Source organism: Sarcophilus harrisii, chromosome 3 (assembly GCF_902635505.1).
Source record: "Sarcophilus harrisii chromosome 3, mSarHar1.11, whole genome shotgun sequence".
In the NCBI taxonomy this organism is placed as follows: domain Eukaryota; kingdom Metazoa; phylum Chordata; class Mammalia; order Dasyuromorphia; family Dasyuridae; genus Sarcophilus; species Sarcophilus harrisii.
In genome coordinates, this window is record NC_045428.1 from 575,126,248 (window position 1) to 575,145,695 (window position 19,448).

General features: G+C 40.7%; 1 protein-coding gene across 5 annotated transcripts in view; it reads left to right on the top strand.

The window, feature by feature from the left end:
- Positions 1 to 6,693: 6,693 nt before the first annotated feature.
- LOC100925341 (enolase) overlaps positions 6,694 to 19,448 on the top strand; it is a 32,756-nt gene continuing 20,001 nt past the window's right edge. The window contains exons 1-4 of one of the 5 annotated variants that reach the window (XM_031962921.1): positions 6,694 to 6,892; positions 7,241 to 7,281; positions 11,025 to 11,162; positions 18,127 to 18,222. Coding sequence is in view for 2 of the 5 variants with exons in the window: in XM_012546031.2 (XP_012401485.1) it covers positions 11,034 to 11,118; positions 18,127 to 18,222 (181 nt within the window). In the remaining 3 variants the exon portion in view is untranslated. The other 4 variants (XM_012546031.2, XM_031962922.1, XM_012546032.2 and 1 more) reach the window with 4 other exon arrangements.

The following is a 19,448-nucleotide window of genomic DNA, read 5'->3' on the forward strand; positions in this document are numbered from 1 at the left end:
TGAACAGCCACCTAGCAGAAAGCCCATCAAGAGTTAGGAACACAGGAGTAGAGGGCTTTCTGGAGCAGGGACTTCCTCACCATGGCAGATCAGTCATTACTGAGTGTAACCCCTATCCCAGAAGTGTTAAACCAATGGAGGTGAGCCAAAACAATGTTAAGATGAAGAAGGAACTAACATTAGAGATGAGAATGCTGAAATAATGTTTTGGTCATGTATACCTATTGTGTATCTAAGTTATATTTTAATATATTTAACATCTACTGGTCATCCTGCCATTTAGGGGAGGGGGTGGGGGGGGGGTAAGAGGTGAAAAATTGGAACAAGAGGTTTGGCAATTGTTAATGCTGTAAAGTTACCCATGTATATATCCTGTAAATAAAAGGCCTATTAAATTTAAAAAAAAAAAAAAAAAAAAAAAAGATGAGAATGCTGTTTCCCTCCTGGTTTCCTTCCCTTTTGTGTTGACTCTGATCCTCAACATTTCCTTTTTATCTTTCTACCTCAGTGCTGAAGCCTTTTGCCTAAACTGCTCTGAAGCTTCACAAAAATCAGGTCAACTCTAAGATAAAACTTTCTCATCACGACTTAGGGACTTTTTGCCTCTTGTCTTATATGTATGTTGAAGAGGCCCATATGATGTTTTCCTTTGGCTTCTAACTGTAGAAGCCTTGGACTGCATTCACTTTTTATATTTCCAAATAGACTAACTTGTACATGAGCATACTTGTGAAATGATGCAAAATGTGCTGGGGCATGAGGCCAGGAAGTCAGTTGTGGTACAGTGGAAAAAATGCTGGTTTCAGAGGCAGAGGACTCTGCCACTCACCACTTGTGTGACCATGGGCCTCAGTTTCCCCATCTGTAAAGTCATGGAATTTTTTCTAGATGACCTCCAAATTTATGATCTGCTTTTCCAAAGACAGATATAAGGAATACAGGAACCAAGAATTATGAGTAAAAATTTTGTGTGTTCAACCTTAGGCTATCTATATTATTTCTTAATTCAATTTCCTAGTTCTTTATCAATCAGTACAACATTGGACTGGGTGTGACCTAAGTAAAATATGCAGAATCCAGTGGTGATCATGGGCTTTACTGTCAGTGAAGGAAGCATTCTTTGAATACAGAGTTTCTGGCCATTTTAGAGACATGGATCTACCCACACAGGCACTCAATAAATTTCTCCTGACTGCTGTTGAAAGGTTGCCAGGTTCAATTCCACATCCTGCAAGCTTACCATAAGTAAGTGTTAACAAGAAAGAGATGCCTTATGGTATGTTCACCATATGACTCTTGGACAAGTGTGAAAAAGTTGGCTAATTGGTAACAGTCACAGAGTTCCATAGCAAACAGAAGAATGTGTTATTCTCTTTATCTTTAGCCAGTTCTCTGGCTTTGTAACCACTGGGAAAGTAAAGTTTTGTCTGTGGATGTCAAATCTGGGACAATAGGAGAAATTTATTTCCCAAGACAACCCCAACCCTTCATACCAAAAGATCAAATCACCCCTCCAAGACCCCTCCTGCCCTTCCATTAAACCCCACAAAATTTAGGGGGAGACTCCCTAAGAAGAACCATCGCCTCTCCAGCATGACCACACCTGTAGCTAAACTGTTTTCTGGATACCAATCACTTTCACCTGCCCCCTCCTCCAAAGTGCAATTGTTTTTTGCCCAAGAGAACAAATTCCTACTTACAGTTCCATTAGAAACACAAAAGGAACACCCAACTGTGTAGAAATTGCTCTTATTTAGGGAATGTGCATGCTAGTTCAAAAAACTTCTGGGAGAAAACCCAAGCCCAAATTGACTCCAGGAATTTCATCAGGGGGTCCCTGCCCAAGGCTGTTAGAGTTCCTTGTTACTTTTCTAGTATTTCCAGAGCCCCAAGATTCCATAATTCAAGGGAAAAGCTACTGCTGGCAATGATGTCAACAATGAGGCTGGGACCACAGGGACCTTAGCTAAAATACTGCTGCTAAAATGCAAATCATGTAATCTTCAGGATCATGCAGACTTTTGCTCTCCTCATCACAGCCTGAGCCTTTTTTAGCCATCACCTCTCTGAGGAAGAACTTTAATTAAGGCATTTTATTCTTTAATATTTCCTTTGTCCTGTTCCCCTCCCCAAAACTGATGAGGTCTTAAAAATAGGTCATAATTGAATACCAGAGTTGAACCAAGGAAGATGTGCAGGGGGTACTCTTTTGAAGCTCAGAAGCTGTATTTTAAAAAACAAGAAAATTATATCTGAGATACATCATTTCAAAGTAACCTGTCATAATGGAAAGAATGAAATGGCATCAAGAACTCAGTTTCATTTATTTCTGATATTTACAAGTCTTCTGACCATGAAGAAGTCACTTTAATTGCTCAGGTAATTCCCTAGGATTTATCTACTAAGTCACCTAAAATTGTAATCTCTGCAAGATAAAGTGTATCCCACACTGGGAGTTCCCCACCCTAATGAAATCACAAATCTTTCCCTTCTTTGTCTTTGTATTTAACTGAGCTCAACATTACTTTAATAATTTCATTCTTTATGCCTAGGTCATGAACCCATTTTGACCTTATCTTGGTGTACGGCGTTAAGTATGGATCAATGCCTAGTTTCTGCCATATTAGTTTCCAATTTTCCCAGCAATTTTTATCAAACAGTAAGTTCTTATCCCAAAAGCTGGGATCTTTGGGTTTGTCAAAGACTAGGTTGCTATATTTGTTGACTGTTTTATCCCTTGAACCTAATCTATTCCACTGATCAACTAATCTATTCCTTAGCCAATACCAAATAGTTTTGGTAACTGCTTGAGCTCAACATTACAAACAAAAGCACAGGCCCAATTCTGGAACGCTCATGCAAGCCCCCATTATCTATCTACTCTAGCCAAGAGTACTTGAACTTTCGGAAATTCAAAAATTAATTTCAGCCCATGCTCTGATTTACCTATGCAGTATGGATCCTCCTTTTAAATCATAAAAACTGCTTAACCTCCCAACCTCAATTTTATTGTGGGAAGGATATAACGTTTAGCTGCCTCACAGAGGTGGTGGAAGCCAGAATTAATTAATGTTTACTAAGCACCCGGATGGCAGAACTATTCTCATTAAATTCTAATTATGATTATCTGCATGTTGGGGGCAATATGAAGTGAAGAGTTGATGCTTGGACCAAATTTGGAATACTGCTTTCCGTGCTGTGGAATTCCATTTAAAAAAAGAATGACTTACATTTCCCTCATTTTTCATGCTTCTCACGCATAGCTGCTGCGGAAAATTCTGATTAATTTAATCTTGACAGCATGAAAATGACATATGGTGAAATCAGGTCAAAAGGGAGAACTCTGATCTTTGCTTTTTTTAATTCTTTGTCTTTCTCGTGGCTTCTGACCGATCCTTCTCTGGAAGGTCCTTTGTCTTTTTCAAATTAAATCTTCCACCAGCATCCCTACCTAAAGTACTATTGCAGACTAAGTGTGAGGTAGTGGTCTAATCTTAAAATAATGGCACCAATACTCTGTGCTAAAGATTAGCTATCTTTGTGACCCTAGCCACCATTAGCAGGAATGGGCAGTGCTCTCCAGTACAGCTGACAAGGTTAAGTCAAAAACAGGGAGAAGGAAAAAAATGAGAGAAATAAGAAAGCAGGATAAATAGATGGAATAGAAACGGGTCCATATGATTTCTCACCCCCCAGAATAAGCAATTCGTTAGAGACAGTGATAGAGAAAGGGCTTTGAGATCACTCTATGCCAGGAGTAAGGAAACAGGGATATTTATCCCAGAGAAGAGAGTTATGGGGGCCATGTTAACTGTCTACAAATATTTGAAAGGCTGTTGTAGGAGAGAAATTAGATAGATGTGTTCTATTTGGCATTGAAGTGCAAAACTAGGAATAATGAATGAAAGTCAGTGAAAGTCAGAAATAGCAGATGTAATCTTAATACGAGGACAAATATCCTATCAATGTTAGCTGTTCAGAAAGCACAATGAGCTGCCTCAGGAGCTAGTGGGTTCCCCTCTCACTTAAGGTCATTAAGCAAGGGCTGAACTGACAAGCTCAAAGACTGAACAGCTCACAAGGGTCATTTAATTTGACCCATACCTGACCAAGAATCCCTTCTGTATTACCTCCAATAAGTGGTCATTCAGGCTTGAGGATTCAGTTCAATTAACATTTATTGCACATCTACTTCACATAAAACACTAAGCTAGCTGCTGAAGATCAAAGCAGTAATTAGCAACTTTTCCATCACCTCCAGTATGGGCAGTGTGAAGTGCCCGCAAATCAACTTCATGATTCATGATGGGAAAATAATACAAGGAATGATTAAACTAGATTCAGTTGAGTGGGTAATTAATTACTACAGTGGCTCACAGGCTAGTATTAACCCTGAATAATCTGGTAGTTTCCTATTTTACTTAATTCCTCTTCCCTATCAGGCATTGTGGCTAGAAAAGTGGTTTCAAAGCCAAGAAAAACCTGGATTCGAGTGATGTCTCTAACACATACTAAGAAAGAGTAAGGAATAAGGCAGGTAGATTCAAGCTTGCATAGAGCTCTGGACTTGGAGTTGGGATGAACTTCAAATCCTCTCTCAGACATTTACTAGCCATATGACCCTGCAAAAATCATCTAACCTCTTTCTGCCTCAGTTTTCTCATCTATAAAATTGGTATAATAATAATATCTATAAAATAACATCTATAAAATTGATATAATAATGACATTTACCTCATGAGTTTTTGTGAAGACGTTTGTAAAGCTTTTTTACAAATGTTAATAGGATATATAAATGCTATTTATTATTGTTGTTGTTATAATTAGATCTCTCAATGTTATAGACAACTCCCTAAGATTATAAATTGCTGAGAAGATGCCAACCTCCATTAGTAGAACCAGTTTCCTCAACTGCGAGTACCCTATATCAGTGAGATCAAGCTCTGAGACCTTTCCTTAAGGAGGATCAGAATTTAATAATGCCCTGAAGTACCAGGCTGATCCAGTGCATATTTTTTATCTATAAGGCAAAGAAAATAGAGATAGTGAGATGAATATTCTTATTACAAAGTCAAATTACAACTGTTTGTAATTACTTTCTAAATACTTTATTTCCCCCAAATTAAATGTAAAAACAATTAACATTCATCTTTCAGGGTTTTTTTTTTTTAAGTTTTGAGTTCCAAATTCTATCCCTTCCTCTTTTTCCATCCTCCTCCCTTGAACAGAAAGCAATCCTATATAGGTTATACATGTGTAATCATGTAAAACATTTCTATATTGGTTATTATTCTGTGCAAGAACACTAAAAAAAGAGAGAGAAATAAAGAGAGAAAAGAAAAAAGGAAGGAAGGAAGGAAGGAAGGAAGGAAGGAAGGAAGGAAGGAAGGAAGGAAGGAAGGAAGGGAAGGAGGGAAGGAAGGAAGGGAGGGAAGGAGGGAGGAAAGGAAGGGAAGGGAAGGAGGGAAGGAGAAAAAGGAGGATGGAAAGTAGAGAAGTATGTTTCTCTCTGTATTCAGATATCAGTTCTTTAAAAACAGCATTTTCCACCATAAGTCCTTTGGGATTGTCTCAATCATTGTTAAGAATAGTAAATCCATCAAACCTGATCATCACAAAATGTTGAGTTACCATGTACAATGTTCTTTTGGTTTTGCTCAGTTAACTTTCTATCAGTTCATAAAAGTCTTTCCAGGTATTTCTGAAATCATGTTGTTTGTTATTTCTAATAGCACAATAATATTCCATCATAATTATATACCACAATTTGTTCAGTTATTCCCCAGTTGATAGGCATCCCCTCAATTTCCAATTCTTAGCTACCACAAAAAGAGCTATAAATATTTTCCCTACAAATAAGTTCTTTTCCCTTAAAAAAAAAAATCTCTTTAGGATGCTTATAATTATTTGTAATTAACATCCATTTGTACAAATTATAGAAAAGTTATTTTAAAATTTGCATCATCTGATGAGCCTGGTCCTTCTAATGTTAATCTTACTCACTAGATTCTAAGTATTTCCTAATACGGTTATGTCCACTAAAATTAGGTAGTAGAGTAGAGAGCTCCGGAGCAGGACTCAGGAACAACTCTTCCCTCAGATATTTAGTGACCTTAGTGAAGCAATTTAACCTGTCTCGTTTTCTTCATCTGTTAAAGGAAGGGTCACAGTATCTATCTCCCAGGATTATGTGAGGTTCAACTGATTTACACAAACCCTAAATGTTACTTTATAAATACAAGCTATTATTATTATTAAACCGTGATGTCCCCAAATCCCCCTTTCAGTGCCCTCCGCCTCCATCCCCCTCTTCATCTCCGCTTTCTTTCTGGCTTCCCGTAAATCCCAAATAAAATCCCACGTTCCACAGCAAGTCTGCTCCAATCCCTCTTAATTCTAATTAATCCTCTTTCCTTTGTTGACAGCTTCCCATGTATCCTTTCTGTATCTTGTTTGCACATATTGTTTGCATGTTGTCACAGTGCGCTCCTAAAGAGAAAGAGCTGTCTTTTGCTTTTCTTTGTACTCCTAGGGCTAAGCACGAAACAGGCGCTTAATAAATGTTTTACGATCCGTCTCGCCCTGGCTGGGAGCCAACGCGCAAGAAGCTCTCCATCACCATCCATGGCCCCACCCCAAAGCAAGGATGTGGTGCGCATGCGCATCAGACGCAGTCCCGCCCCTCCCCCCCCCCACGCGGCCCGAACCGTTAGAACGGAAATCGGGTCCGCGTGAAGGGTAGCTAAGGCGAGGGCAAAGGGGGTAGACCAGGGAGGTAGGGGTCCCGGGGGGTCGGGACGGGAAGGGAACAAGGGAAGAGGGCCAGGATATCATAGGAGAGCTTTTGGACCAAGGAAGCATTCAGCCCCGCGGGAAGCCAGTCAGAGCCAGAGTACGTGAACTGAGCTGTCCGCCCACTCAGGAGGTCGGGGCGAGAGGGACTTCCCGCTCCACCAATGGGGAGGGAGGACGCGGCGGATGGCGCCGGGGATTGGCAAATAGGTGATAGGGGCGGTGTCTTAAAAAAGTACCTCCCCCTCCACCAAGCCTAGACCGGAAATATGGGGGAGAGGAGCAGAGCTGCGGGAGGGGAGGAAGGAGCCCGCCCCGGGAGGGCGTGGCTCGGGGATGATGGCGGGAGAAAGGCTGGTCAGGCCCATTCTTGGGGAGACAGAGAGAGGGACTTGTGGGAAGATGAATTCGTAGTTAACGCCCCTGTTGGTGTCCACCCCACCCACAGCCTTTTTCTTCCGCGTGAAGGCCACGAAGCCTCAAGACCAGGTAAGGATGGCCCTGCCAGAGGCCAGCCTTTATTAAGCACCAGCTGTGTGCCAGACTCTTCAGAGAAAAGCAAAAACCGCCCCGCCCTCCGGGAGCTTCCCCTCTGCTGGTTGCACCTTGTGTGTGGGAACAGATCCGCACAGATTACGGTGGCGGAGGATGAAGGGAAGGCTCCCGGGACTTCAGCTCATTCATTCAACCCTACAAGGCACGTTATAGACCCTAGGGCCAAAAAAACAGGGAGCCCCGACCTCTCTTACAGTCCAGGTAACGGCCCCAGCAACCTCGGCCTTCACTCGGGCCAAGCCCCTGAAAAGGCGCCTAGAGGGGAGATGGTATGTTAGACAAGCTCTGTAGCTTGTACATGCACCAGCCTGACGTCATCGGGCTACCAGCCTGACGTCATCGGGCTACCAGCCTGACGTCATCGGGCTACCAGCCTGACGTCATCGGGCTACCAGCTTGGTCTTCTGCATCCGCTTGGTCTCCTCAGCATTTTTGAGTGTTTATAGGTACCTTCCATGGGGCTTTCCAGTATCAGTGTTTCATAGAACCAGTAAAACAAAATATACGTGTGTGTCATAAATAGATGTGTGTATACACATGGGCATGTTATACATACAAGTGTGTGCATATACAGATTTATATATGTATCCATAGAAATATATATGTATAAAAGCTCAGGGATGAGGGTAGAAAGTTGGCACGAACAACTGAGGGAATCTGGAAAACTATCTTCAATTAATTGTCTACTTATTAGATTCTTTATTCTCTACTTATTATATACGGCTAGCTTAGGTATTCAGGGTTCAAAATAAATGAAACAATCCCTGCTCTTAAAAAATGTATATTCTATTTGAAGAAACATCATACATACAAATACATATAAAGAGTAATTGAGGGACTCGGTGAAGGTCTCATTTGAAAGATGGCATTTGAGCTCCGCTTTGAAGGGAGCTACCAATTTTAAGAAATGGCGTTGAGGAAAAAGTACCACTTCTTAGCTCTACCTAAATAGGCCCTTACTTTCATCCAGCTGTGTGCCAGACTCTTCAAAGAAAAGCAAAAACTGCCCCTGCCCTCAGGGAGCTTCCACTCTACCGGTTGCACCATGTGTGTAGAAAACAGAAGGTTTTATGGCTGGGTTTCTAGCCACTGATTATTGAGCAGTTCATTTTCTCTTGCCTAGGCAAGATGTCTGAAACCTGTAACCTCTTGGCGTGTTTCCTTCCTTTCCAACTCTATTTTGGAAAAAAATATTCCAATCAACACTAGTAAGGATATGTCAGTCAATGTCCCGTGATTCAGTTCCCCATTCTCTCTGACATCCCTTTCCAAAGCACATCTCCCAGTTCTGCCGCAATCAGATCCAATTTACCCACAAGTCAAATCATCAAACTTGTGATGTTATTGATCCTTTTCAAGAGGGAAGGACAAACAGCAACAACAGCCACTCCCTCTAAGGTTTCATCTTCCACTACTTGATTTTAAGGGCTGTCTTGCTTGCTTCTGCTTGTATGTCCACGTACAATGCTTGCCACAGAATGCTTATAAATGCTCTTTCATTCATTCTAGATCAGGGGAGCCACCTGAGCGAAAGCAGAACTAGGAGACAGCTTGTTGGGTTTGAGGAAATCAAAACTAATTTGATGGGATCATTTTGTGAAGGGGAGGCTGATGATAAGGCTGATGTCTGTGGTTTGGAGTCCCCTTGGGAGAGGCCCAAGAAAGGAGTTATATTTAATCCTAGAGGGGCAGAGGTAATACTGAGCCGAAGGGTGACATGGTCAGACCTGCGCTTTAGGGCTATCAATTTGATGGTTGTGTTCCTGGAGTTAGGAGAGACTAGATTCAGGAATATTAATTATGAAACTTGTAGGTAGAGGTGATGATTAAAGTGGTTATAGAAGTAGAAAGAAATTTTGAAGAGGAATTGACCAGACTTAGCAAGTGATTGGATTTGTTGGAGGGAGATGAGATTAGGATACTGAAGATCCTATTGGATAGGTTGGAGAAAGGAGGTGAAAATTAATCCATAATTTTGACCCTGAGTGACTGGAAGAAGGGGAGAGACTCTCTGCAGGGGAGAAGACTAGAAGAGGAAAAAGGGGAGAGACTCTGTAGATAGGCCCCTGCCTATCTTTCCATCTTCCTGTATCCTGCAACACATTAACTAACACTGGCCTTTTTGCTATATACCTCCTACAAGACTCTCTATCTCCCAGCTTGAGGCATTTTCATTTGGCTGCCCCCTGGGCCTGGAAAGCTCTATCCTCATTTCTGCCTTCTGGCTTTCTTCAAGTCCCAGTCAAAATCTCACCATCTACAGGAAAACTTTCCCAGTCTCTCTTGATTCTAATCCCTTCCCTCTGTTTATTTTCTACAGAAAACCTTTCCTAATAACTCTTAATTCTAGTGTTTTCCCTCTGGTAATTATTTTCTGTTTTGTACATAACTTGTTTAGAATGTGAGCTTGAGGGCAGGGATTTTGGCTCTTTTTTGGGGGGAGGGGGGAGAATCCTCAGCACTTAGCACATATTAGGCTATTGTTCTTGCTGTTTGTTCTTCATTCGCTGAGAAAATCATCACCTCAGAAAGATGACACCATGGCATGCAAGTGAATTGAATTTAAGTGAGGGAGGGCTGTGTAATCACTAGTCTCACTTTCTGTTCTGAAGCCATTTGGGTCCAATGGCAAGCTATAGACCTGAAAGACAGGAGATGGTTCTGGATGCAGTGGAAGATTTTGACCTTTTTAAGCTAAAGTCTTTAAAAGTCTCAGCTTGACTGAGACAATGCCTAATCAGGCAGAGTGAGAAATGAAGCAGAGAATGGCCTTAAACTGTCTAGTTTTAAAAAAAAAAAAAAATTAGTCTGGGAGGGAAAGAACCCTGTCAGGGTTTCTGGCCCAAACAAAAACAATTGCTATTTACATTCATTCTGAGCCAATCAAGTTCCAAGTGGCTTGTGGCCTGGGACCTATAATTGGTCAATCAATGAGAGCCAGAGCAATTTGGGTTTAAGGCATGATCCTAGCCAGTGAACCCCAAGATATTTGCAAGTTTTCAGTAATCAGCACTTACTTTCCTTTGGGCAAAGCATGCAGGTAAGGGTATGATATACTAGGTGGACAGAGGGAAGGGAAGGAAAAGAAGAAAAAGAAAAGGATCTGTGTTGCCTAACTGGCCAGTTCCAGTTGGGAGATCAGTGATGCAGTTTCTACTCACAAAGGTTGTTATATCTCTAAAAGCTAATTATCCAAGTCATCCAAATTTTTCTTGAATATTTCCAATGAGGAGGAACCCATAGAACAGATGGAAAATTAGTAATATTTTTTCCTGACATCAAGCCAAAAGCTCTATCTTTTCAATCTTTATCCATTGTAACTAACTTAGTGACCCTGAACAGAAGTAGAAAACTTCAGGGAGATGTGGGTTTTGGCCAAAAGATAAGAGTTCTGTTTTACATGTAAAGTTCCGGTACCTGTAAGATTTTAAGTGGGTACAGTACTTGGTTTGTGCTCTTCATGGATCTTACCATAGCCAGCCTTACATCAGAGATATTTGTATGTGTGGTTTGCCTCTTCTACACTCCTTTACACTAAGAACCATATCTTGTATAAATCTGTATCCTCTACAGAGCCTCACATAGTACCTGTATTACAGCCAACACACAAATATTTGTCGGACAAATGACTGAATGGAGATGGTGGGTGCTAAAATGTTCATCTTTATTCCTCACAGAACTTCGCCATGTCTATTATCAAGATCATTGCCAGGGAGATCTTGGACTCTCGTGGAAACCCCACAGTTGAGGTTGATCTCCACACTCATAAAGGTGCATGCCCCCTTTGCCTTCCTGATCCCCAGGCCCTCTTCCAGGTACGTTAAACTTGGCACAGAACGGCTCCTAGGGACAAAGAGCTGAGCTGGGAAGATCAAAATCTTCTACCTCAAAAATGTCTCCAAGGTGCAAATCCACTTATTTGTTGCCCAATGCGGCCTTCATTTGCTTGGTTGGTAATTAACCTGGTGTTCTCCAGTGATCAAACAAGCAAGTGTTCTGGATACTGTGGAGAAACCCTTTTATTCAGAGTAGATAGATGTGGACAGAAGTGAGAGGGCCAGCTGGATTGTGCTTTGTCTAACAAGCAGGAAAGAAGGAAAAGCTTGGGTGAGTACAAGACCAAATTCCTAGTGTACATTCACTTCTGTATCTTCTTACTCCCATCAAACACCAGATTTTATTGGCGTGGATGCACCCTTCCCTGACGCAGATCATAATCCGTAGTTGGTGGTATTCATGAGTTACTTTGGCCAAAAATTCATTACCTAGTGCCAGCTTTGTAGCGAGAACTTCTTCCTCACAATGCACCTGCTCATTGATCTGCTTCTGGTCCTTCTTAATGTGGCAATGCCTTGTAGAGCGTGTGTCCTGCTGGCATAACCTTTAAGAAATTAGGATTTGGGGCAACTAGGTGACACAGTGGATAGAGGACCAGCTCTGAAGTCAGGAGGAACTGAGTTTAAATCTGGTCTCAGACACTTAATTAACACTTCCTAGCTCTGTGACCTTGGTTAAGTCCCCCAATTACCTCAGCAAAAAAAAAAAAAAAGAAAAGAAAAAAGAAACTAGGGTTCCCTTTGCACCAGTTGGAAGCATCTGAGAAGAAAACAATCCCTTTGGAACCAGAGAGTAGGGACACAGAGATAAAACAAAACAACTCCTCTGGAAACTTTATAACCACTGCCATTCTTTTTAGGAAGCAGGAGAGAAAGTGTCCATGTTGTTCCCAGGAAATAGTAGGGTCGAGGGTTCTTAAAGATATCCTTTTTGTTATTTCAAAGAGATTTCTCCCCCTTTTTGTAGTCCCCTATTTCTTAATTTATAGCTGCCTCCTGAACTGACTGTTTTATATGTGAAAAACTAAAGGGAACAGTCTCTAGGCTGAATAATATTTGAGTATACTGCCTCCTGGAGAGAACTGAATCTGCCCCACTGTGAGTTCTCTCACTTAACTAGAAAGAGCCTTTAGCCTGGCAGAGATGGTAAAGAGAGAATTCATGAATCAGGTGATGGGGTTGCACTGAATGACTTTCCAACTCAGGATTCTATAAGCCTCCCTTTCTTCTCCCCTACCTCTTTCCCTCCTGCTTACCAAAATAGAGTCCTTAAATCTGTGCCTTTTACTAACAGGAGAATCTATCTTCTACTCCTTCATTATGATTGCTTTCAGGGTCAAGCCAGCTTCCTAAAGTAGGTACTCTCAAAGAGTCAGTTCTTCTGGGCATATGCCTTCTATCACTTCTTTGAGAGAGCTAGAACTCATTTCATGATGTGAGACTATTTTTTGGTCAGAGTGTGAAACTAAATCAAGAGATAGAGAGAGAAAAGTAGGAGGGGAGTAAAGTGGGTAGCTATAGACCCTTTAATTCTGTTAAATATGTTGGCAGTTGCCTCTTGACACAACCCAGCTCTTGGGCAATTAGAGGTCTATAGAGAGAGATCCTGTGCCAGGTGTTGCCTTAACTAATGAAGTCTTAGGTCCAGACTAAAAAAAAATTTTTTTTAACTGTTCTTTAATAAGAATTTTCCAAATATAGAGAAAACCCAAGCTTATTTTCCTGCGATTATATATTTTATAAATGTGAACATAGCAGAGGAAGAATCCACAAAGCTGGTCCAAAATTAGAATAGACAACTTTGTTAGTGATGGTCATTCAAAGTGTCCAAGCAAAAGCTAAGTGAAGGTGCTGATCACTTTACAAATATGATCATAACCTGATCCCTGAGAGGGAGATGCTGTTCTGAGCCAACTGAGATAGACAAAGGTTAGATGATTGTCCAGATACACAACTGGGAAGTATCTGAGGCTGGGATATAAATAGACATTTCTGACTCCAAGCACAGAGGTCTTTCCACTGCATCCTCGACCTTCATGACCACCTATCCCAAGTATATTATAGAGAGTTTTTCTCTGTAGAGTAGAAAATTGGACTAAATAGACCTCTTAAGCCCCAACTGTACATTTCAGTTATAAAGGGAGCACTGTAGGAAAGTCTTAAGAATCACATGCCTGTAGAATGAGGTTTTTTGCTCATAAGGGAACAATAAATACTCTCCTCATTGAAAAGACTTTTCCCTTTCTTCCTCGTTATCTTTATTCTGAACCCCTCAGGCTTTCTCTATAGTTCCCATTTACTCTGTGGTGGAAGCTTTTAAATCTCAGTGCTAATTATTCCCTGTAGAATAGTGATCAGAATAGGACCTTTAAGAAATCTTCATCAATGAAAGCTTTATGCCAAATAACATAAACTTAAATCTCACAGTGAGCCAAAAGACTGTGTGACAGCAAAACTGAGCATATTTTTTACTTGACACTCGGAGGGAGCCTCTCAGCTGGTAGCAACATAGTTCAACAGCCTTGCAGTCAGTACTGTTCCTGGGTGAGAGGGGGAGCTAGATTCCATCACTTTTTTCTTATATCTTGGATCATATGTGAGACACAGAATCTCTTTCTTGGAATGGAACTTGGAGTCTTATCTATCTAATTAAATCTACACTTGAACAAAAATATACTCTTCTGTATATTCACATCTCCTCTTTTCCCTCCTCATTGGAATTATTTCCCTCTTGTATCTCCATTCAGAATGTCATTCTTTACAGATTCCCATTTCTCCCAGACCTAGATTGACATCCATTGTAGAATTTTAAGGTATAGATCCCTATCCCTGTTTTCTCTGAACCCAATGAAATCTGTTCTCCTAAAGTCTATAGAGTATGACAGATTATTTCTAAGTTTTTCATATGATGTATTTATTTCCAACCCAGCAAACTTTTTTTACTTCATTAGTGAGAATCAGATTCATTCTTAGTTCCTCTGCTTTTTGAAGATAAAATTGTTATTAAGTGATTCAAAAAGTTATTAACTGCCCTGCTGTGGTCAAAGAAATCTGGATCATTGTTTAATATATCATCCTTCCATGCTAAATTATAATCATTTTCCTAATTTCCTTATGTATTTTTTTCCTCTGTCCATGTAGTATATACTGTGAAATCTGTTGTTCTCTCTGCCTCTTATCCTTTACCCAGATGATTGGGTAAAAGAGACCCTTCTCTCTGCCTCATATCTTACCTAGCCTTAATCACTGATTGGGTGTTGCCTTAGACTGAGACCCATAGAAGACCTTGCATGTCATGGCATCCCTTCCCTGATGTCAGGGTGTCTTGAAGAATAAAGGACAAATAACAACAACAGATCACGTCCACCAGGCTCTGCCCTTGTCCTTGTTATTGGATTTTCCCACAGGAGTACTTCCTTTTAACATATTTGATCCTCATTCCCTTGTAGCTGTTAAATGACATATCTTCTTTCAGAAGTAATTCTAATCATAGGTCTCATCCTACCAACATTCAGTAATATTTATGAAGTCAACCTACATCATGGTCTCTAATTCACCTAACTTGCTATTCATACTTGATTTGTTTAAACATATATAAACAACTGGAACACCATGGTTTTTACTGGTGGCTTTTTTCTTAGATTTTTGTCTCCTATGATTTCTGAATGTCTGCTGCTCTTCTTTCTTACATATTTAGCTGCATTTAAATGATGCCCATATTGGTGGGTTTTCATAAGCAGTGTAACTCCCTTCCTTTTCCTTTTCAGTTTGGAGTCTTTTTGTAATTAAATTGCAAGACCCCACACAAATAAATTTTAAGTATATTTCATCCTTTCCAAGATCATGTCATTCCTGTATTTTAAACTGTGGTGGTTCAGAAATCCTAATCCTATTTTTAGATAATATTTTATTGATCTGTTCACTTACCAGGCCAAGCAGAACAAGAATGGGAATTCCCTTTATAGTTGCACCAATTATTGCCCCATCCAGCTTCTACCAGAAACCTTACAGTAAGAAAGGGAAAATTTTTTCTTAGAGAATAATTCCATAGTTGTTAGAGAGTTCTTAGCTTTATTTTTTTTTTTTTTTTTTTTTTTTTTTTTATTTAATAGCCTTTAATTTACAGGATATATACATGGGTAACTTTACAGCATTAACAATTGCCAAACCTCTTGTTCCAATTTTTCACCTCTTACCCCCCCACACCCCCTCCCCTAGATGGCAGGATGACCAGTAGATGTTAAGAGTTCTTAGCTTTAGAGCTGAAAGATTAAGTTAGAAATTATCCAGTACATTCTTTCATTTTATGGTGGGGGAAACAAGCTCTCAGAGATTAAATGATTTACCCAGTGTCACATAAATAGCAAGGAAGCTGAACCAGGTTCTGAATCCACATCTTCCAATTCCAAATCCAGTGGTCTTTACCTGCACCATCCTGCTTTTTTCTTATATCAAACCTTCATGAGTCAGCAATGTGATAGGGCATTACAAAAATTTTTATTTTATGTAACATTAAAAGATATATCATATATAAATGTAATGGGGTATTATTGTTCTCTAAGAAATGATGAACAGACTGATTTCAGAAAAGCCTGGAAAGGCTTACATGAACTGATGCTGAATGAAGTGAGCAGAACCAAGAGAAGAATGTACATAGCAACAGCGAGTTTATGTGATGATCAGCTGTGATAGACTTAGCTCTTCTCAGCAGTGATTCAAGACTATTCCAACAGACTTGGGATGAAAAATGCTTTCCACATCTGTGGAGACTGAATGCTGATCAAAGCATATACTATTTTCACTTTTTTTTGTTTTTCCTTTCTCTTGGTTTTTTCCTTAACTTCTTACTTTTCTTTCATAACATGACTAATACAAAAACATGTTTAAGATGATTGTATATATTTAACCAAGATCAGATTGCTTGCTGCCTTAGATACAGGAGAGGGAAGAAAAGGAGGGAGAAAAAATTTAGAACTCAAAAATCTTAGAAAAATGAATGTTGAAAACTTGTCTTTACATGTAATTGGAACAAAATGAAATGCTATTAAGGGAGGATAGGAGAGAGACAGACAGACAGACAGACAGACAGACAATGAATATCCAGAATGAAGGCGGGAGGGATCCTCAGTGCCCTGCACAGTGCCTGGCCCATAGATAGTATCAAATGACTTAACAGCCCTTTCAAGCATCATATAAATGCAACATGTCGAGTAATATTAGTAAGCACTTAGTCAGTGTTTATTAACATGCTGTTAACTTGACTTAATGTATTGTTTTACCATACCAAGCCTTGGGCAAGCCACAAACTAGGTTTAGTTCTAGGTTCCACATTTTAAGAAAACTCATATAGGAAAATGTGAGTACACGATCAGAGTATCAGCAGAAGAGACCAATGATGTTTAGCCAATGGGCCAGAAGACGTTGGGGACCATGATACTCAATCGAGGTGCTGCTGTGTGGAAGGTAGGTTGTGCTCTTCCTGCATGGCGCTACTGGTTAGAACACTGGGTTGGGTCCCCCATAGTGGGTGTGGCAGAGAGTAGATTCCTATTCAAGTATACCATATGAAGTCTCTTACTATTTACATGATACTAGGACATTTATAAATTCCTAAGTCTTCACTCTCCAAGTGGGAGCTTTAGGTCTTCCTGGCTTAGGTCTCTGGCATTCATGTCCCTTATTTTTGGCCATTAGTGGAAGTCATTTATCACCATCTTGCAGCCAGTCATCCCCTTTATGGGTGGAAGAGTATTTTGGGGGGCGGGGGTGTATGTGTGTTTAATTTACTATTTTATTTTTCCCCAATTACATGTAAAAATAATTTTTAATGTTCATTGGGTGGAAGTTTCAAAAAGCAGTTTTAAGCTTGGTGTTAAGACAAACTTCCTAATAATTAGAGCTTCCCAAAAGTAGAATGGATTTCCTTGGGAAATAAGATGTTATTTCTCACTAGAGGTGACCACTTATTGTTGGTAATATATTTTGTACCCTCCTCCCCTTTCCCATTCCTATAGTCAAGGAGGAACTTAAACTTGAATTTATCTAAGTCCATTATTGACACGTAACACAAGTTAAAAGTATAGAAGATGGATTTATGTGGTGTATAGTCTTGGGTCTTCCCATTAATATCTGAATGGCAGACATTATCTTAAGTCATTTTCCCCTCTTCTCCATTCCCAAAAGCCATTCAATGGTCCCTCCTGGATATTACACCTTAATTGTTCATTCTTATTCCTTAGTAACTAACACTCTGGCAACCTGTGCTCTGCCTCTGCCCCTCTCTCCTCCAGACTTGGTTCATGGAGATGTTAAACACATGCTGTTTGGGATCTCTTACACTCTAGCTTTAGCCATAACCTCAACATCTCCTAATTATCTCTCATATATTCTGGCAGTATTCATTAATCCTTAGACTGTTACCTGAGCAGGAGTTAAGGAGGGAGCAAAACAGATGATCTCAGTGCTTCCCTTAAACCCCTATATGCCTTATTCAATGCTGTCCTGGACCTGAGCCAGCCCTTGGTCAGGCCAGATCATTCTGCCCCTTAGCCAGTTTAACTCATGGTCACCATGACGTTGAAGGGGAAATTCTTGTTCAGATTGGTTAGAACAGAGGATCCAACTCTTCACTGGTGAAATCTGCTTCTCAAACTTGTGTCCATTGCTCTGTGTTCTGCCCCCGGAGTTCCACAGGAAACCTCCCCCCCCAAATGCCTCTTCCATATAGCAGTCCTCCAAATACTATTGTATTCCTTTCCTGAATCTTCTCTAGACCAAATAAATATCTGGGTCTTTCAATTTCTCCTTATAGGGCATGGCTTCCAGGTCACTCACCATTCCTTCTGTGGGTGGGAGAGGAAACAACCCACTTAGGGTCTTGATGGCCATGCTGGCTGCCCTCCCATCTCCATTCATTCCTCTGTCCTATTTTTTCCTTATCCAGGTATCTTCCGAGCTTCTGTGCCCAGTGGTGCTTCTGTTGGCACCCACGAAGCCTTAGAACTTCGAGACAATGATGAGACCTACTTCCTGGGAAAAGGTAAAAGACTTGTCCACGTCCTCTCTCCTCACATCCTCCCCTATAGCACTGGGTGCTTTTCCTCTTGATTCCACCTGCTCTTTATCTGTGGTTGTACATAGGAGGAGCCTAACCCCAGGCACTTGCTCTTGATGGCAAACATAGAGGTGTTATTAGGCTCGGTAGAAGACGTGCATTTCCTAGCTTTTCATGCTTCTCTTAGCTTATGATTTCAGAATCTTCAGATACTTTCCAGAATATTCCTGTTGGAGTACATGGCACTTAGAGAGTAGAGAAGCAGCAGGGAGTATAGAATGTCAAGTTCAATCCCAGCTTCGGCAGAACCTGAGCCTGAGCAAGTCCCCTTCACTATCCACAGATGGTACAAGATAAGCTCAGTACAATTTTCTGCTAGCACTTAAATTCACAGAATTGCTCTAAGAATAGTGCCCCATAGATTGTAGAGTGCTGCATAAATTGAGTTGTTAATATTCATGAAATACTGGGCTAGACAGTTAAAGTCAAGACTGAGGACCTGGGGCCCATTAATTTGACTTAGTAGCTGCCATCAAAGGCAGTGGGGCATAGTGGAACAAAGGCCGAGCTTGGAGTCAGGAGAGCCCAACACTTCCTAGTTCTGGGATTTCTGGCAAGACACTTCACTTTTGGCACCCGTATAAGCCAGGGAGAACAGTGCCCAGAGCAGCCACCTGGCAGGCGGGTGAGGAACAGGTTTCCTTCACTAGAGGTCTTCACACAAACACTGGGTTGGGTCCCCCATAGTAGGTGTGGCAGAGAGTAGATTCCTATTCAAGTATACCTCATATGAAGTCTCTTACTATTTACATGATACTAGGACATTTATAAATTCCTAAGTCTTTACTCTCCAAGTGGGAGCTTTAGGTCTTCCTGGCTTAGGTCTCTGGCATTCATGTCCCTTCTTTTTTAGCCATTAGTGGAAGTCATTTATCACCATCTTGCAGCCAGTCATCCCCTTTATGCCTAGATGAGGAGGATAGACTCAGAGCTGTAGAGTGTAATTCCACAGATGTTTCCAGAGGAATCCCAAAACTGCCATACTTTGCCATGTCAGAGGCCCCCACATCATCTGCAGTAATCACTACCATTTTTGAGTGGATAAGACTAGGATACACACAGGGTGTTTGCATTCACTGTGCTTTTTCCTGATCTACTCTATATGTTGGCCACATCCAGAGAATTATCATAAACTGAAGACATTTCAGGGA